This window comes from Physeter macrocephalus, chromosome 11, assembly GCF_002837175.3.
Source record: "Physeter macrocephalus isolate SW-GA chromosome 11, ASM283717v5, whole genome shotgun sequence".
Taxonomy (NCBI): domain Eukaryota; kingdom Metazoa; phylum Chordata; class Mammalia; order Artiodactyla; family Physeteridae; genus Physeter; species Physeter macrocephalus.
In genome coordinates, this window is record NC_041224.1 from 43,787,597 (window position 1) to 43,807,666 (window position 20,070).

Below are 20,070 nucleotides of genomic sequence, written 5' to 3' on the forward strand. Positions count from 1 at the left end.
TGTCAAATCTGAACGAGAGCCTTGCTGGGTAGAATTCTTGGTTGTAGGTTTTTCCCTTTCATCACTTTAAATAAATTATGCCACTCCCTTGTGGCCTGCGGAGTTTCTGCTGAAAAATCAGCTGAAACTCCCTTGCATGTTATTTGTTGCTTTTCTCTTGTTGCTTTTAATATTTTCTCTTTGTTTTTAATTTTTGTCAGTTTGATTAATATGTGTCTCAGCATGTTCCTACTTGGGTTTAACCTGTATGGGACTCTCTGTGCTTCCTGGACTTCAGTGTTTCCTTTCCCATGTTTAGGGAAGTTTTCAGCTATTATATCTGCAAGTATTATCTCAGACCCCTTTTCTCTTCTCCTTCTGGGATCACTATAATGCAAATGTTGGTGCATTTAATGTTGTCCCAGGTCTCTGAGACTGTCCTCATTTCTTTTCATTCTTCTTTCTTTATTCTCTTTCACAGCAATGATTTCCACTAATCTGTCTTCCAGCTCACTTATTCGTTCTTCTGTCTCATTTATTGTTATTGATTCCTTCTAGTGTATTTTTCGTTTCAGTTATTGTTCATCTCTGTTTTTTAAAGTTTCTAGCTCTTTATTAAACATTTCTTGTATCCTTTCAGTATTGTGCCTCCATTCTTTTTCTGAGATCTTGTTATCTTTACTGTCATTACTCGGAATTCTTTTTCAGGGTGATTGCCTATCTCCACTTCACTTAGTTGTTCTTCTGGGGTTTCATCTTGTTCCTTTGTCTGGGACATATTTCTGTGCTGTCTCATTTTGTCTGACTTTCTGTCTGTGGTCTCCGTTTCTCAGGCTGCAGGATTTTAATACTTGGTTCTGGTACCTACCTCCTGGTGGGTGAGGTTGGTCTAAGGCTTGTGCAGGCTTCCTGGTGGGAGGGACTGGTGCCTGCCCACTGGTGAGTGGAGCTGGGTCTTGTCCCTCAGGTGGGCAGAGCCATGTCAAAGGGTGTTTATAGGCTATTGGCTCTGGATGACTTTAGGCAGCCTCTTTGCTGATGAGTGGGGCTGTGTTCCCACCCTATTGGTTGTTTGGCCTGAGGCATCCCAACACTGGAGCCTGCAGGCTGTTGGGCAGGGCCAGGTCTTGGTGGTCAAATGGCAAACTCTGGGAGAGCTCACACCAATGAGTGTTGCCTGGGGCACCCACCACCAGTGTCATTGTCTCCACAATGGGCCACAGCTGACCCCCACCTCCCCAGGAGATCCTCTAAGATCCACAGGTAGGTCTGGTCCAAGCTGTAATGGAGTTACTGCTTTGTCCTGGGCCCCAGTGCTTGTGAAACTTTTTGTGTGCTAAGAATGGAGTCCCTATTTCCCCCAGTCCTGTGGAGGTCCTGTACTCAAGCCTAGCTGGCCATCAAAGCCAAATGCTCCAGGGGCTCCTCCCAATGCCAGACCTCCAGGCTGGGCAGCCTGACGTGGGGCTCAGAACTCTCTCATTTGGGAGAAAGTCCACAGGCATGGGATTTGATTATATCACTAATGTGCCCCTCCTACTGTCTTGCTGTGGATTCTTCTTGGTCTTTGGGTATAGAATATTTTGTTTGGTAGGTTCAAGTCTTTTTTGTTGATGGTTGTTCAGCAGTCAGTTGTGATTTTGGTGTTTTCATGAGAGGAGGTGAGCTCAAGTCCTTCTACTCTGCCATCTTGTCTCTCTCCTTCTGCCACCTTTTGGCTTGAGTTTCAGGATGATTCTGGTTTCACGCTGTGTGTGTTGGTTCTGAAGTTCAGCCAAGGCTTGTCACAGAACAGTCAATGGCAACAGGGTTGTGGTTTAAATGGTCTTATGTATATTGTGGGGGGGAGACTGAAAAGTTTAGTAGTATCAGGATTTTCGAAAACCATGTTTTTGTTTGTTTGTTTTTTTGTGGTACGTACGCGGGCCTCCCTCTGCTGCGGCCTCTCCCGTTGCGGAGCACAGGTTCCGGATGCCTCTGTTGTGGCCTCTCCCGTTGCAGAGCACAGGCTCCGGACGCGCAGGCTCAGCGGCCATGGCTCACGGGCCCAGCCGCTCCGCGGCATGTGGGATCCTCCCAGACCGGGGCGCGAACCCGGTTCCCCTGCATCGGCAGGCGGACACGCAACCACCGTGCCACCAGGGAAGCCCCGAAAACCATTTTAAAATAAATGATAATAATCTCTGGAGGGAGAAATGGGAGTTTTCACTTAGAGTTTGATTTACAAGATCATCGTAAGACTCAGGTTTGGGAACACAACAGGCTTGAAAGTTTTTCAGAGACCATGAGACCGTTTTGAATCAGCTCTCACTGTTTGTTAGCCAAGCTCCTGGCCAAGACACTTGACAGCAAACTGGTCCACGGGGTGCTCTGCGCATATCCACGACTCAGGTGAGTGAGTCTCCCTGTGAATGGTGGGAACCGTGCCAGGGACTAGCTGACTCTTGGGGCAGACCTTGAGATGTGGCTGCTCCAGAGACCACTAGAGCTGGACCATGGTCACATTTAACCTTAGGCTGGAATGTTATACAGAAATGCACTGAATGCCAAGTAGCTAGAGATGATTTTATTGTTACACAGGGAATGCAAAACATTTATTCTGCCCCCATGCCACAGTCTTCTGTTTGGTGTATGCTGCTTCCATCTCCAGGCACTGCCTCTGTCTTGGGGTCCTGGCCTACAGCAGCTCTCTGAGGGACCTATGTAGGGGTCCTTCTCCCATTTCGTAAGTGAAGCAGAGTGGTCTGAACTTGCCATGGTCACGGTTGGGGTGGGGTGGAATGGGATCCTGATCTTAACAGTTCCTTGTCTGGTTCCTGACTCCCAGGCTGCCTCTGAGTTACACCACCAGCTCTACCACCTTACTAAGGCAGGGCAGGCATTGTGGGTTAAGGCTGGGCTTGGAGGTGGACAGACTCCACAAGGGGGATTTGAAAAGTTGAAGGAATCTGAAAACTGATCATGGTAAAGGAGGCTTGGGACCAGGCCCCAGTTTCTTTATGCCCACGGGGACCTGGCTGACCTCACCTTCATGTTTTAAATTTCCTCAGTTCCATTAAGCCTTGGTTATTCCTGTTTCTGTGCAGCAAACTGAGGGTTGCATATGATGAGCAGACCAGTAGGGCCCTGGCTCAAATGAACCGAGTTTCTGGGTACATTACTAAGAATTCTTTTATGGAACATGTCTGGAATTCCTTGTATGTCCAGAGAAAACTGCTGTCAGAGCACTTCTGTTAAGAAGTGTGGTAGCTCTGGGCAAGCTCAGTAGTGTTTGTAGTTTTAAGTCCCCCAACCAGTTCCAGTTCCATCCTAACTAGCTAATCAGCTTCTTCCGTGTGTAAGTTCTGCTGAAGGGACGTCTCCTGGAGAATGCTTGGCTGAAAGGAGAGTCTTCTGCCGTGGGGGAAAATACATCCACGTCCTCATCTAGAAAAAGGCAGAAAGACTTAGCATACAGGAAGTAACTGAGAACAGAACAAAAGAAAATGGGCTTCAACTGCAGAGGGTTACACGTTAAGATGGACTTAAAACCAGCATTGCTTGTAGGTTCTCTCATCCCACGGACACACTACCTGTACTTTTTCAAGGCCCTCCGCCCTTACTGTCAGCGCGGAGCTGACAGCAACAAGTAATTGTGAAAATGCAGGATACCTGTGGTGCTTCAGTTTGATACTTTGCAGTTCTTTCTGTCTCAGATCTGTGGCGGTTTTGCTGTTTTGCATGATTTCTATCATGGTCTTGAGGGAAGAGAGCCACTGAAGAGCCCCATCTCCTGCACCCCGCTTCAGTTCTAGCAGAAGGAGGAAACCTCTCTAACCAGTGCAGCTAACAGGGTGAATCCCGTTCTTTCCAGCTGGGGTCGAGGGGAATCCTAGGGTCTGAAGGCTGATTATAATAGTCCGTTCTCAGACTGAATGTATGGAAACACAGGGATATAACCCCTGAGGAGAAATGGCTGGCTCTGCACACACCACCTACCACTTGTGCTGCTTTCCCCTCAGATCCCAGCGACCACAGACGAGCAGGAAGTGACTGTGTGCCGGCTTCTGTCACTGTCTTCAAGAAGCTGAAGTAATTTGGTAGGATTTTGAGGGGTTTTTTGGTTCAAATACACATAAGTTCTAAAGTGGTATTTCTCTGGGAAGGGCACATGACACTGCGGGGATAAAACCATCCCAAACTGTGGCAGTCCCTATGACTCCTGCAAGATGCAAGCGCCCGAAAACCCAAGCTAGCTTGGGATAGAGCTAACCAAAGGATAGAAGTTTGATCCTGGTAACATCTCTAGGACCTTCCACAAATTACCTCTGGTGTCTTTACACTGAGAGGAGGGTGCCTTCCCGTGGAACAGCAGCGGAGAGTGGGTCAGCGCCTGCAGACCGCTGGCAGAGAGGCAGCTCCGCACGGCACAGCTGGGAGGCGGGGTGGCACCTGCAGCAACGGCACAGTCAGCACAGCCCGCAGCCCTCACAAGGAAGCCCCAGCCTTCCTGGTAGGTGTCTCTGCAGTGCCTCCTGGCCAACACACCCGACAGAGCTGCGCGGTGGCCAACTCACCTGAAACAAACACCTCGTCGCCTGCCGTGGAGGGGAGCTGTCGCACACCCGTGTCTGGAGACCTGTCTTCACTCTTACTGACGTGGGAGTCTCCTTTCTGCTTGTCACAGATTCTTTTGGTTTGACACTCAGCCTCCTCCTCGGCAGAAAGGAGTCTCTTCCGAGATCCCAACCCAAACTGTCCCCAGGTTTCCTCAGCCTTAGGCTCACTGGCCCTGGGAGGTGACTGGTCTGGCAGCTGACACACCCCCTCGAGCTCAAAATCCCCCAAGATGGGGGCCTTGGTGATGCTGAGTTCAAGGCCTCGCTCCTTCCCCTCCGGCTCCAGCAGTGACACACCCCCAGGAAGGTCTGTACCGACCTCGCTCCTCCCAGCAGAGGAGCTGAGGCTGCAGTCCACTGCCCTCTTCCGGCGGGGCCAGTCTTTAATTGTGTCAGGAGTTGTCTTCCCGCTGTGCTTGGGGGATGGTGTCCAAGGAACCCCGACTTCTGTCTGAAATGGAGAGGGGGTACTAGAGGGGCAGCGGGTGGGGGTACAGGACTGGCAGATATAGGTCTGTCCCCCACTCTTGCCGGGGGTGCCGTGCGAGGGGCGAAGGCAGGGGGGCGACAGGTAGGTGGCTTCGGGTTTGCCTGAGGACTTGCTGGCCCTGGGCACACTGAGACCAGGGAGGCAGCTCTCCTCTCCCAGAGAGCTCTCCTCCCTTCGCAGGGGCTCGGCTTCTGACAGACAGCTGGGGTCTATCTTTTTAATTCGAAGCTTGGGAAGGCCAGAAGCTTGCATCTCCAGCTCAACCTCATAGGTCTGTGGGCTGGCAGAGGCTCTGGAGGGCCAGGCTGACGCCTGCAGATTTTCTAGTTGGGCGGCAGCCTGGCGCTGCTTCCTGTCGGCGGTGCAGCGCAGGTCGTAGCAGGGTGTCAGGGGAGAGCTGGGCCAAGAGGAAGGAGAAGAGGGAGGAATCCCGGGGTTACACAGAGATGGCTTCTCATAAGTACCCATCCTTGACCCCTCACCTTCTTCCACCGGTGAAACGTTGCTTTTTAAGTTATCACTGCTATGGTGCTCAGCAGCTTCATCCAGGAGACTGAGATACTCTGAGTCTCTTGCAATAAGCAAAGGAGAGGATGTATGCCAGTGACTCCCAAAGCTAGTCCCAGGGTAACTATGTCTTTCAGGAGACGGAGGAGACAGGGTCGCTTCCATCTGGTTCTTTCCAGCATCTGTGATGGCAGCTGGGTTGCCAGTTATGGCAACTCTCAGAACAGCAGAGCTATTAGGCTGGCCCTCCGGGAAGTTTCTTTCTCTTTTAGAGGTCTTTTTATGCCTTTTCCCAATTTTAGAAGGGGGTGGAGGGGGTAGGAGGTCAGCTCTAGCTATCTGTGAGGCTTTGTGGGGAGTCGAGGGAGCAGGACAGGAGGGAGATGTGGCTATACTGGCTGATTTCTGGGCCTCTTGCCAATCCAGTTCTCCAGAGGCAGGAGATTCTATAGAAAAATTCCCAAATGGAGTCTTCTCGGAAGTACCACATGAAGGAGAGGTAACAGGTTTCTTTGGAGAAGTCAGAGCTGTGTTCCCTGGTTTCTCTGGGGTTCCGACAGCATCATTCCACGGCTGCGCCAGCTTCTCTGCCTGAGACGCTCCAGAGCCATGGGGGAGTTGGCGTTTCTGACTTGGAGGTGTGCCCACGAAGGCAGCTCGTCTTCGGACCCCCGAGGCTGCTGCCCTCAGAGGCATTCGAGGAGAGTATCTGATGGGAGTCAGACACTCACTCCTGGTCTGGGCAGTTGACAAAACCAGGGCTGCCGGACAGGAGGTGCTTTCTGGACTGGAATTCACCAAATGTGGACAAGCAGAATTCTGCAAAAATCTAGGTGGCTGACCACCTTGTCTTTGGGGAGTTCTTGGTACTTTTTCAAGAGGAGAGTGACCTTCTGACAGGGAGTGTCCTTTCTGAGGAGTGGCTTTTGGTCGAGATGGTGAATGCCAGCCGTGTGAGGAGTCTTTTAAGAACTCCTTAAAAATGACCTGTTTGGCAGGGGTCATTTCTGCAGGGGATTTTTGCAGCCTTTCAGGAGTGCGCAACGGACTTCGTGGTGTATGAGGGAACTTTCTTGGTGTAGCTTTAGAAGAGATTGGAGACTTCCAGTAACTCTTCTCAGGAGTCTGTAAAGAAAAATGCTTATTTCAGTGCTTGAACATCATAACACATATTCTCTGAAGAGTGTTTTAATAATGTCTAAGATGATTAAAAAGTCAAATTTGGAAGATTTATAGTCAGCCAAAGGAATGATCTTAAGTTGGATTTCGTATAGTGACACGTTTCCACTTCCAAAACATGACCCAGATTTTACGTGTCCACTTTTTCTAGCACCAAGCGCTGTATCCAATCTTAGTTTCTTCTCCTAAGACAAATAGTTTTAATAATTTGCATACTACAGCTAAAACATGCTTTGCCTCTAACTATGTCACTCCACTACTCACAGCTATCTTCTTCTTCAATGAGACAACTATTTCTGATCTTTGCCTAAAGTAACCTTTCAGAGCCACATCGCCTGTTGTTGACCTGCATTCAACATGTGCTCTTAAGTACCTGCTGTGTGCCAGGCAATGTGCGCGCAGGAGGAGGCCCGGGGGGATGAGGTGGAACATGGAATATATGGATATATAAGGCATAGCCTCAAAGATAACATCTCAGAAAGGAAATTCTCCAGCAAAAAACTTCCCTTCCTTCTTGCAAAAATGCAGTTAAATACTCCAGCAGGTAAGGAGGTCCGACACCTATTGTTTAATCTTATCTGATCATCTCAAGGGAGTCCTGGTCTAGTTGGCATTTCACGTGGGATACAGACAGATATATAGTATGGCCAATGCAATGACAGGGGCACGCATGGGACAATATGGGAGCACCAGGAGGGTTGGCTATCTAACCCAGCAAAGGGGAGAAAGAGGGAATAGGAATAGTGAGTCAGGCCTTAAAAGAATGGGTGTCAGCAGGTGAAGACAAAAGGTGGGAAAGTCGGGGAGAGGGAACTGCAGGCGTAGAAAACAGTGTAAGCAAAGGCACAAAAGTGAAAAACAGCAGTTGTGTGCATCCTGAGGCTGCTGGGAAGGTGGAGTGTGAAGCAGAGATGGCTGAGCAGGGATCAGATCATGGAGGTCCTTGCCTGCCCAGGGAGGAGAATGAACATGGTCCTATAGATCTGTGGTTTTCAAACCCTTCCCCACAGTTCCCTCCATATCCTCCTCCATACTCTAAGCAGTTTTTGGGTTTCCAAAGATTATTATCTTTGAACACAGGGTTCCATTTTAGGAAAACTTAGAAAACCCTGCTTTAACAGATGAGAGTCTGTAGAGCTTCAAGCAAAGTGATGTGGTCAGAGGAGCGTCCAATGGGGTCACAAAGGTCCCTCTGACCTCTGGGGACAGGATAAATTTGAGAGAGAAGAGGCTATTGAAGTGTTCCTGGCAGAACTGAACTAGGGCAGGAACTGCAGGGATGGAGAAGAGGGAATGGGTATGAGATAGTTTGTCAGTAAAATGGGCAGGACTAATTGAGTAGCCAGGCCTGAGGAGAGGGGGAAGTCCAGGATGACTCCCAGGTTTCTAACATGGGTGACTGGATCGAGTGGGCAATCTAACAGAAACAGATGAATGCTACTGCACATTTCAGAAGGATATATACGTAGTGTCCAATATAAATGGAAGATGAAGCCAAGAGAGTAGGGCGAGACCTTTCTATCTCCTCCCTGCCACCTTGGCCTCAGCCCAACTGCTACCTAAGTCCCCACACACCCAATAATCGTTCATTCAAGTCAACCCCAACCACCTCAAATCTCTGTTATTATCTTCTCTTCCCTACTGGACTCAGTGGTTTTCCTTGTCCATGACTACATGCTCCCCAAACTATACTATCTGAAACATCATTGTAATTTTATACCTGATAAGCTATAGGTATTTCAGAACCCAATGTGTTTCCTGAAGGCCTTTTAATTCGAGCTGAACCATTCTCGGAGGGACTGATCATCTCAGACACTGCCCCGAAAAGAAGCCTCTTGGGAGACCGAATACTTTGGATTGGAGAATTTTCTCTTTGGTCTGCAAGTCAAAAACAGTGACAATATTTCATTCTTTCTCAACTCCTGTGCCCCCCACCCGCCTCCCGCACCACACACCCATAAAACAGCCAGTCCATACGAGAAAGATGATAATTCTTTTAGAGCAAATAGGGGCAGATCCCACCTAATTATGACAGCAGTGCCAATAATTGCTGCCTTCTTGAATTTTAAGACTGCATATCAAGCCCAGTCCCTGTGTTAGGAGACGCAGGCAACTGAAATAATTTAATTTGCAAAGACAAATATAAAAAGACATATCTGATAATCCAAGCTAATAATGATAAAAGAATGAAGGACAAACAGCACCTTCCACATGGAGATGCCTTTCTGTAGGATCTGAACATATGGTAGAAATTACAGGTAATTTCCTCTTGAATGAATGAATTACCCACAAGGATAATGTGGACAGCCAGCCGTAGGAATCTAAAGGGATGACTCTGATAACAGTGGCCATGGATTGTTCATCTGGTCATCACTCTGAACCTCAAATATTTATACCTATTCTATTTCTCCAATGTCAAACTTCATTCTTTTGCCAACAGCACTTCCCACCAAATTTGCATGGACCCCTGAAGACAGGTAGGCAAGCATTGTTACCTGACTTGACTTGCTGGAATGAGTGAACTCTTTGTATACTTCGAGACTTTGGTTGAGACACAGAGTAGAAGGAACCAGAATTTTTCCTGCTGAATGCCAATTGCTTGATTCGAGGACTTCGTCTCAGATTTACTTCTACAAGAACTAATCACAGTTAGTTCTGACAAGAAGAAATGCAAGCTTGACGTTTCCCCACATATTAAATAGGTAAGATTTATGTAACACCACGTACAAGATGGAAATTTGACAAGCTATTGGCTTTGAGATCTCTGAAGTAAGACAAAGCTAAGAGGGATATGATACGTGGCCCCAACAAAGTACCAAAAAAAAAAAAACCAAAAAACCCCACAAAAACCAAAAAAACCCTGACCCCCGCCCACTATAATCTGCAGAAGTCTCATAACCTGCCACCTTTAAGAATGATGTAGAGTGAAAAAAGGTTTGTATAGTGTGACTTGTTAAAAAGTTTAAAAATCAGTTTTCATATTTATGTTACACATAATTGTATAGAAACAACACCTGTAAGAATATTATTAAAGCTAAATGTTAATAGTTATTTTTTTCTTTCTTTTTTTTTAAACATCTTTATTGTAGTTTAATTGCTTTACTATGGTGTGTTAGTTTCTGCTGCATAACAAAGTGAATCAGCTGTATGTATACATATATCCCCATATCTCCTCCCTCAACAGACTTATTTCTAATTTGTGGGATTACCAAGTGATAATTAAATTTTTGGCTTCTCTGTGTTTTCTAATTTTTCTACAATAAATATAAACTACTTGATTTAAAGAAGTTAGTTTTTGGAAACCCCTCCTTCATCATGTAAACTTTAAAAATAAGCCACAGGGGACTTCCCTGGTAGTCCAGTGGGTAAGACTCCATGCTCCCAATGCAGGGGGGACCCAGGTTCAATCCCTGGTCAGGGAACTAGACCCCGCACACATGCTGCAACTAAGGGTCCGCATGCCACAACTAAAATATCGTGCATGCTGCAACTAAGACCCGGTGCAGCCAAAATAAACAAATAAATATATATTAAAAAAAAAAAGCCAAAAAAAAGCCACAGCACTTTATATTAACGTAGTAGTTTAGCTTTCACTCTGAATCCTATTTCTCTTGTGTAAAAATATTTCTTCTCCAGAAACTCTCAGTACATTCTATGTAAAAGACCATTCACCAGTAAATATGTACTGATATACATTGTGGGCCCAGAGCTATCATAATGTCTGTAAAATATCTTAGGCTATACTGAGCGATAATACCAGTATAGAAAAGCTTTCACAGAAAGTAGAGGAAACACAAAAACTGAGAACCCTAAAACAAAACAAAAGTAGGTAATACCATCTTCTCTTTTTTCCGGGGACTCTTCAACAATGTCAATTTCAGGACCAGGATCAGAGGACCTTGAGGAACAGCAGGTACAAGGATTATTCAACACCACTCATAAATGACGCATGTCAAAGAGCTACAGGTTCACACCTCACAAGGTAACAAAGACCACAAGTGGTCTTTGGCAAGCACTCTCACACATTACTGTCAAGAATGAAATGGTAAGAATATTTTTTTTTGGAAAGCAGTTTGACAACATAAAGTTAAAAATATATATACCTTCTGACCCACAAATTTCACTTCTTACAATTTACCCTGTAGATAATCATGCACAAGTGTGTAAAATCCACATGCAAATAATGTCCAGATGGAGCCTTGACAAGAAGGAGTAGATGCATTTCTCCCCATTCTTCCTGTTATGTACAGCTAAGAACCCTGGATATTACATATAAAGGAAGCATAAGACTCTCAAAGGTGGAGAGAAGAGGCTTGGGACTTTAGGACCTGAGGAGAGACAAGGCAGCAAGGCCCCGGAGCTCCTGGATTGGGTGCTCGACAACCTGACAACCCCGATACACCAAGAGGTGCAGATGAAAACTGCCTTAAGGAAAGCTAGCTTTCCTCAGCCAAAGAACCAGGAAAGAGGCAGCCAAGCAAGACAGAAACTTTCAGACCAGAACTGCCCTACTCCAACCAAGTGCCATGGAAAGCTGTGGTCCCACCACAGGCCAAGTTGGGATCCCAGACTTCCAGCCTTGCCTGGCAGTGAGACTCCCTCCTTCCCCAGGTCAACACATGAATAGATTTTTAAATCAGGCAGTATGCATTCAATGGACTACTACTCAGCAATAAAATGGAATGAACTATTGATATATGCAACAACCTGGATAAATCTCAAAATAATTATGCCAAGTGAAAGAGGCCAGACACAAAGAGTGCATTCTGTATGGATCTCCAGCCCCCATAAAATCTACAGAATGCTCTTTGGTTATAAGCAACACAGTTGAGACTAGAGTCACAAAGGTCATGGAGAAGGTAAACATGGCCCATAAGATTAGGAGGGCTGTGCAGGTGTATGAAGAAGCTAGACAAGGATGTCATTTACCTGCCCTTGATCTGTCTATGAAGCAGCCTTCTGGAGATTTGCTTATGTACTGGAGTCTCGGCCACACTCTTGGTTAGCAGCTTGCGATAACCTAAAATGTAAAAAGGATAAATTTCACATAATCTTATCAAGAAGGAACAACAAGGCAAAGGGAACAGTTTGAACTTAAATATGGTTTAATGCTTAGCTGGAGTGGCTCTTAATGGTCTTTTGGACCAAGGTCTAACCGTAAGACTCAATTTAACATGATATAACAATTTATCAGCACTATTAGAGTTTAATAATAAATAAGCCAATGTAAAATATTATAAAATTTTAAGATAATATTCCTGAAAAAGTGCAAAGTTCTCATTTATTTGGGCTAACACATCTGTGCACCTACTTGGTGGTTCTTGTATTTATGATTAAATGAAATAAAGCATGTGAAAATGCTGATGTGTCATGCAATAAGATATTTAATATAACGATAAATCTAACTTATGCTCTGGCATAAGTTTTCTCAATAGAGTAGGTATGCAAGCTACTCACGGGAGGACTGGTTTTTTTTTTTTTTTTTGCGGTACTCGGGCCCCTCACTCTTGCATCCTCTCCCGTTGCAGAGCACAGGCTCCGGACGCGCAGGCTCAGCGGCCATGGCTCACAGGCCTAGCCTGAACTAAGTCTTTTAAGTCTGTATTCTGTCATGTGTAGCCACGGAAGCCTCTGCTTGGTTAGCTTAGTGGTCAGCTAAGGGTTGGACAGAGATTTTCTTACATGCCCGGAACCAGTAAGTTTCCCAGCCTTTGCTGAGGGGTCCTATGTGTGCATTGGCTTATGTCTTCAATACTCAGCCAGACATTTTACAACTCTTTCTGTTTTCCAGAGCCTCACGGTCAGCCAGAGGTGACAGCTAAGGGCCTTCTTGCGTCCATCCTGGGCATGCACACAGCCCTACCACACGTGTACTTTTAGGGTCCCAGGAGTGTGTCAGAAGTCAGCAGAGTCCCTTAGGGACATCTCACTCCCCAGTTTTCCCATCTAAACTTTTGGTCAGCTTGTGGTTTGCCCCAAGTGTTATCGCCACCTCAGGCAGCTGTGATGTTTACAGTTGCTGTTGATTGTTTTCAGTAAATGCTCCCTGGGAAAAAGTTGTTTGCATTGGATGAGTTCTGAGTCAGGTCAAATAAAGACAGGCCTTGTGAGTGGGATTTTCCAGGGAACCGCCAGACAGGCCAAATAGACAGTTATCTGGGAATGGGGCTTTGGAGGAGCTTGAATCCTATTCTGTTCCATCCAGAGGCTCCTGGGCTGTTGGTTTTCACTGTAATTATGGGCTTTTGGTTCTCAAGGCTACCACAGACCTAGGGAGAGGAGGTTGGGATTGGGGCAAGTTAAAGTTCCACAAAGCTTGCTATTCTTAATGAGATTCAGCTGCTTTTGTTGAATAAATACTCCCTGGATTGTTCCAAACTGGTTAATTGCCAGAGTTCTGGAAAAATTGATTTTGAATGTTTGCCAGTGTTCTTGTTCCTTTAATGGAGGAGAGTTTTCTTAAGAGGTCCTTACTCCACATTCCTGCTGACATCACTCCTCTTTCTAGTCATTTTTATTTCCCTTAAAACCAGTCCTCCCGGGCTTCCCTGGTGGCGCAGTGGTTGCAAGTCCGCCTGCCGATGCAGGGGACACGGGTTCGTGCCCCGGTCCGGGAAGATCCTACATGCTGCGGAGTGGCTGGGCCTGTAAGCCATGGCCGCTGAGCCTGCGCTCCGCAATGGGAGAGGCCGCAACAGTGAGAGGCCCTCATACCGCAAAAAAAAAAAAAAAAAAAAAGACTTAGTTCAGGAAAGTAAACAAACAAAAGCAGTAATGGTAACAACAAACCCTGCCCTGGAGCAGTGGCAATCTGATCGTCAGAGCTGACTCATTATATTATTTAAAATGTCCAGTTGTCAACAAAAAATATGAGACGAGACAAGAAAGAATGGCCCATACACAGTGGGAAAAAAAAAATCATTCAACAGAAAGCATCCCTGAGGAAGTCCAGACATTCAATTTATTAGCCCAAGACCTTAAATTAGCTATCTGAAATATGTCCAAAGGAAAAAAAAATCATATCTAAAGAACTAAAGGAATGTATGAGTGAGCCTGATGACTTGCCAAACAGAGAATGGTAATAAAGAGAGACATCATTAAAAAACAGAACCAAATAGAAATTCTGAAGTTGAAAAGTACACTATCTAAAATGAAAAACTCATTAGAGGGGCCCAGCAGTTGATATGAGGTGGCAGAAGAAAGAATCAACAAAGTTGAAGACAAGTAATTGAGATTATCCAATCTGAGGGACAAAAAGAAAAAAGAAGAAAAATGAACAGTCTCAGACACCCGTATGACACAATCAAGAATAATAACATAGACACAGTGGGAGTCCTGGAGGAAGAGGAGAGAAAGAGGCAGAAAAAATATTTGAAGAAATACTGGCTGAAAACTTCCGATGTTTGATGACAGACATTACGTAGCCAAAAAGCTCAACAAACCTAAGTATGATAAAGTCAAAGAGAGCCACACCATACAAATCATAAACAAACTGTTAGAAGCCAAAGGGGAAGAGAGAATCTTGAAAGAATCAAGAAAGCAGTGATCCATCATGTACAAGGAACCCTCAATAAGATTAACAGCTGATTTCTCATCAGAAACATAGGATAACAAAAGGCACTGTGGGGGCTTCCCTGGTGGTGCAGTGGTTGCGCGTCCGCCTGCCGATGCAGGGGAACCGGGTTCACGCCCCGGTCTGGGAGGATCCCACATGCCGCGGAGCGGCTGGGCCCGTGAGCCAGGGCTGCTGAGCTTGCGCGTCCGGAGCCTGTGCTCCGCAACGGGAGAGGCCACAACAAAGGGAGGCCCGCATACCACAAAAAAAAAAAAAAAAAAAAAAAAGGCACTGTGATGAAAGGCAAAGTGCTGAAAGAAAAAGACTCGAGGATTCTATACCCTCTAAAACTGTTACTCAAACATGAAGGAGAAATCAGCACATCCTCTCCACCCCCAAAGAAACACCCAAAAAACAACGAGAGAATTTGACACTAGCAGACCAGCCCTAAAAGTAATGTCAGTACTACAGGAGTCTTTCAGGCTGAAAGGAAAGGGCACTGAGTAACATGAATCCACATGAAGAATTAAAGAGCACTGGTAAAGGCAACTATACAAGTAAATGCAAAGGACAGAATAAAAGTATTTTTGTTTGTAAGTCTTTTCTCCTTTGAGTTAAAAGATAAAGCAATGATTACAAATGTGCTGATGGGCATACAATGTATAAACATGTAATCTGTATGACAATATAGCCCAAAGAAGGGGATAGAAAACAGAGTTATGGGGCTTCCCTGGTGGCGCAGTGGTTGGGAGTCTGCCTGCTGATGCAGGGGACGCGGGTTTGTGCCCCGGTCCGGGAGGATCCCACATGCCACAGAGCGGCTAGGCCCGTGAGCCATGGCCGCTGAGCCTGCGTGTCCGGAGCCTGTGCTCCGCAACGGGAGAGGCCACAGCAGTAAGAGGCCCGCGTACCGCAAAAAAAAAGAAAAAAAAGAAAACAGAGTTATACGGGAGCAAAGTTTTTGTATACTCCTGAAATTAAGTTGGTATTAACCTCAACTAGATAAATTAAGACACTTAATTGTAAGCCCCAGAAAAAGTGACATCACATGAAACAGTGAAGTAGGAAGCTCTAGAGTTTGGTCCCTCCCCCAAAACAACTAGTAAACTAGGAAAAAAAAATTATCAGAGTAAACTATTTTGGAACTCTGGAACCTGACTGGCACTTCTGACAACCAGGGAAGTGCCTGATGAAGGGAGAGGCTGATATTTAGTAAGGAAATGATGTGCACGAACCAGCTACCAGCCTCCTTTCCTCAGCCCTGCTGCAGCTGTGGGGACAGGAGCCCACATTCTAGGAGCAGCTGGCTGGTGGTAGGGCAGACAGTGGGGACCCTGTCTTCCAAATTTGGGGTTATATGGTTCAGTCAGTGTGCTTTGGAGAGTGGAGTCCTGTGGGGCTGGTGCAGACATTCACCTTGGTTTCTGCTCTCTCAGGCTGCAGGAGCTTTCCCCCTACTACATCTAACAGAAGATTTAGAGGGACGGGAACACCTTTTTGTTTTTCCCTTTTTGGAGCCAGACACTTAAGGAAATCTTTGTCAGGTCACTGGCTAACCACAGAGATAACAGAACAGAAACTTCAGTGACCACACAAGAAGGAATAAACACTTTGTAAAAAATAGTTTGGAAAAGGCACAAATGGACAGGCCCTCAATAAGCAAAGATCAGCAATTCCTCAGGAATGGGAGAATTTGATCTCCAGAGTTAACCAACTGTAATATTCAGAATATCTAATTCTCAAAAAAGAACTACAAAGCATACAAAGAAACAGGAAAGTGTGTCCAGGAAAAAAGAATTTGACAGAAACCACCCTTGAGAAATCCCAGACATTGGAATCACTGGTCAAATATGTTAAATCAAATATTCTAAACATGCTCAACGAGCTCAAGGACAAAGAATTAAATAAGGAAAACAATGGATAAATAAAATGAGAATACCAATAAAGGGACAGAAATTATATAAAGGAACCAAACAAATTTTTGAGCTGAAAAGTACAATAACTGAAATGAAAAAGTTCACTAGAGGGGTTCAACCTCAGATTTGAGCAGGCAGAAGAATCAATAAACTTGAAGATAAGACAATCAAAATTATCCAATCTGAGCAGAAAGAAAAAAGGATGAAGAAAAATGAACAAAGCCTGCTTAAGGAAGGGACCTGTGGGACACCATCAATCATAACAATATACAGACACTGGGAGTCCTAGAAGAAGAAAAAGAAGAGAGAAAATGGCAGAAAAAAGTTGGGAGAAATAATGGTTGTAAATTTGCTAAATATGATGGAAATATACAGGAATAGAGTGTATACTATTGAAACTAAGTCATATTATACAACAGGTTTAAATTTAAGGTGTTAATTGTAATCTCCGAGGCAAACACTAAGAAAATAATTAGAAAATATACAGAAAAAAAGATAAAGGGAATCGAAACAGTACACTACAAAAAAATAAAATAAAAAATAAGCTACAAAATGGCAGTAACAGAGAAATGAAAGAACAAAAGAAGTATAAGATATATATAAAAATAAGTAGAAAGTGGCAGAAGTCCTTCCTTATCAGTAACTACATTAAATGTAAATGGATCAATTGCTTCAATTAAAAGGCAGAAATTGGGGACTTCCCTGGTGGTGCAGTGGTTAAGACTCTGTGCTCCCAATGCAGGGAGCCCAGGTTCGATCCTTAGTCAGGGAACTAGATCCCACATGCATGCCATAACTAAGAAGCCCGTGTGCCACAACTAAGGAGCTGGTGAGCCGCAACTAAGACCCAGTGCAACCAAAAATAAATAAATAAATGTTTAAAAGAAAAAGAAAAGGCAGAAATTGGCAGAATGGATTTTTAAAAATATGATCCAACTATATTCTGTCTATAAGCTCACTTTAGATACAAAGAGGCTGAAAGTAAAAGGACAGAGAAAGATATTGTATGCAAAAGAGAGCTCGCATGGCTATATTACTGTCAAAATAGATTTTAAGTCAAAAAAGGTTCAAAAGACAAAGTTCATCATGTTGATTTAAAAAATTCAATCCATTAAGTGATACAATTATAAACATATACACGCAACTAACAACAGGGCCCCAAACTCTATGAAGCATGAAACTGACAGAATTGAAGGAAGAAAAAAATAGATAAGTCAACAATAATACTTGGAGACTTTAATACCCTGATTTCAATGATAGAACATCTATACAGAAGATCAACAAGAAAACAGAAGACTTGAACACCATAAACCAACTAGGCATAACAGACATCTATAGGCATTCTACCCAAGAGCAGAACACACATCCTTCTCAAGTACACACAGAACATTCGCCAGAACAGGCCAAATGTTAGGCCATAAAACAAGTCTCAAAAAATTTAAAAAGACCAAAATCGTACAAAGTATGTTCTTCAACTACAATGGTATGAAATTAATAACAGAAATTTGTGAAATTAAAAAATATGTGGTTTTTTTTGGGGGGGGCGGAGAGAAGATGGCGGAAGAGTAAGACGCGGAGATCACCTTCCTCCCCACAAATACATCAGAAATACATCTACACATAGAACTGCTCCTATAGAACACCCACTGAACGCTGGCAGAAGACCTCAGACCTCCCAAAAGGCAAGAAACACCCCACGTACCTGGGTAGGGCAAAAGAAAAAAGAATAAACAGAGACAAAAGAATAGGGATGGGACCTGCACCAGTGGGAGGGAGCTGTGAAGGAGGAAAGGTTTCCACACACTAGAAGCCCCTTCACGGGCGGAGACTGAGGGTGGCGGACGGGGGGAGCTTCAAAGCCGCAGAGGAGAGCACAGTAACAGGGTGCGGAGGGCAAAGCAGAGAGATTCCCGCAGAGGACTGGTGCCGACCAGCACTCACCAGCCTGAGAGGCTTGTCTTCTCACCCACTGGGGCGGGCAGGGGCTGGGAGCTGAGGCTCGGGCTTCGGTTGGAAGCCGGGAGGGAGTCCGGGAGAAGTCTGGAGCTGCCGAAGAGGCAAGAGACCTTTTCTTCCCTCTTTGCTTCCTGGGGCGCGAGGATAGGGGATTAAGCGCGCCGCGTAAAGGAGCTCCAGAAACGGGCGCGAGCTGCGGCTGTCGGCGCGGACAAGAGACGGGCGTGGGAGGCTAGGGCTGCTGCTGCCGCCTCCAAGAAGTCTGTGTGCGAGCACAGGTCACTCTCCACACCTCCTCTGCCGGAAGCCTGTGCAGCCCGCCACTGCCAGGGTCCTGAGATCCAGGGACAGTTTCCCCGGGAGAACACGCAGCGCGCCTCGGGCTGGTGCAGCGTCACGCTGGCCTCTGCCACCGCGGGCTCGCCCCACATCTGTGCCCCTCCCTCCCCCCGGCCTGAATGAGCCAGAGCCCCCAAATCAGCTGCTCATTTAACCCCGTCCTGTCTGAGCAAAGAGAAGAGCAGACACCCTCGGACGACCTACAGGCAGAGGCAGGGCCAAGTCCAAAGCTGAACACCAGGAGCCGTGCGAACAAAGAGGAGAGGGGGAGGTCTCTCCCAGCAGCCTCAGAAGCAGCGGATTAAAGCTCCACAATCAGCTTGAAGTGCCCTGCATCTGTGGAACACCTGAATAGACAGCGAATCATCCCAAGTTGATGAGGTGGACTTTGGGAGCAAGATATATTATTATTTTCCCCTTTTTCTCTTTTTGTGAGTGTGTATGTGTGTGCTGCTATGTGAGATTTTGTCTGTATAGCTTTACTTTCACCATTTGTCCTAGGGTTCTGACCGAACCGTTTATTTTTTTGTTTTAATAAAATTTTTCTTCTTATTATTTATTTTAATAACTTTATTTTATCCTACTTTATCTTCTTTCTTTCTTCCCTCCTTTCTTCCTGTCTTCCTTTCTTCCTCCCTTCCTTCATTTCTTCCTCCCTTCCTCCCTCTCTTCCTTCCTTCCTTCATTTCTTCCTTCCTTCCTATTTTTTCTCCCTTTTATTCTGAGCCGTGTGGATTAAAGGCTCTTGGTGCCCCAGCCAGGCGTCAGGGCTGTGTCTCTGCGGTGGGAGAGCCAACTTCAGGACACTGGTCCACAAGAGACCTAACAGTGCTGGACACCCTATGCCCAACAAAGAGCAAGACAGGTCTACAGCCCCATCCATTAGCAGAGAGGCTGCCTAAAATCATAATAAGGCTACCAACATCCCAAAACACACCACCAGACGTGGACCTGCCCACCAGAAAGACAAGATCCAGCCTCATCCACCAGAACACAGGCACTAGTCCCCCCAACCAGGAAACCTACTCAACCCACTAAAACAAACCTTAGCCACTGGGGACAGACACCAAAAACAATGGAACTACGAACCTGCAGCCTGCAAAAAGGAGACCCCAAACACAGTAAGCAAAATGAAAAGACAGAAAAACACAAAGCAGATGAAGGAGCAAGGTTAAAAACCCATCAGACCTAACAAATGAAGAGGAAATAGGCAGTCTACCTGAAAAAGAATTCAGAATAATGATAGTAAAGATGATCCAAAATCTTGGAAATAGAATAGACAAAATGCAAGAAACATTTAACAAGGACCTAGAAGAAATAAAGAGGAAGCAAGCAATGATGAGGAACACAACAAATGAAATTAAAAATAGTCTAGATGGGATCAATAGCAGAATAACTGAGGCAGAAAAACGGATAAGTGACCTGGAACATAAAATAGTGGAAATAACTACTGCAGAGCAGAATACAGAAAAAAGAATGAAAAGAAATGAGGACAGTCTCAGAGACCTCTGGGACAACATTAAACGCACCAACATTTGAATTATAGGGGTC

General features: G+C 45.5%; 1 protein-coding gene across 2 annotated transcripts in view; it reads right to left on the reverse strand.

The window, feature by feature from the left end:
* Window positions 1–2,602: 2,602 nt before the first annotated feature.
* TICRR (TOPBP1 interacting checkpoint and replication regulator) overlaps window positions 2,603–20,070 on the reverse strand; it is a 59,276-nt gene continuing 41,808 nt past the window's right edge. Inside the window, exons 16-22 of one of the 2 annotated variants that reach the window (XM_024117242.2) lie at window positions 11,683–11,773; window positions 10,590–10,651; window positions 9,249–9,383; window positions 8,474–8,631; window positions 4,536–6,699; window positions 4,285–4,410; window positions 2,603–3,405 (exon numbers count right to left, since the gene is read on the reverse strand). In XM_024117242.2, coding sequence (XP_023973010.1) covers window positions 3,293–3,405; window positions 4,285–4,410; window positions 4,536–6,699; window positions 8,474–8,631; window positions 9,249–9,383; window positions 10,590–10,651; window positions 11,683–11,773 — 2,849 coding nt within the window. In that variant the 3' untranslated portion in view covers window positions 2,603–3,292. Of the gene's footprint in view, window positions 3,406–4,284; window positions 4,411–4,535; window positions 6,700–8,473; window positions 8,632–9,248; window positions 9,393–10,589; window positions 10,652–11,682; window positions 11,774–20,070 lie in introns of both variants that reach the window. The other variant, XM_055087939.1, reaches the window with a different exon arrangement.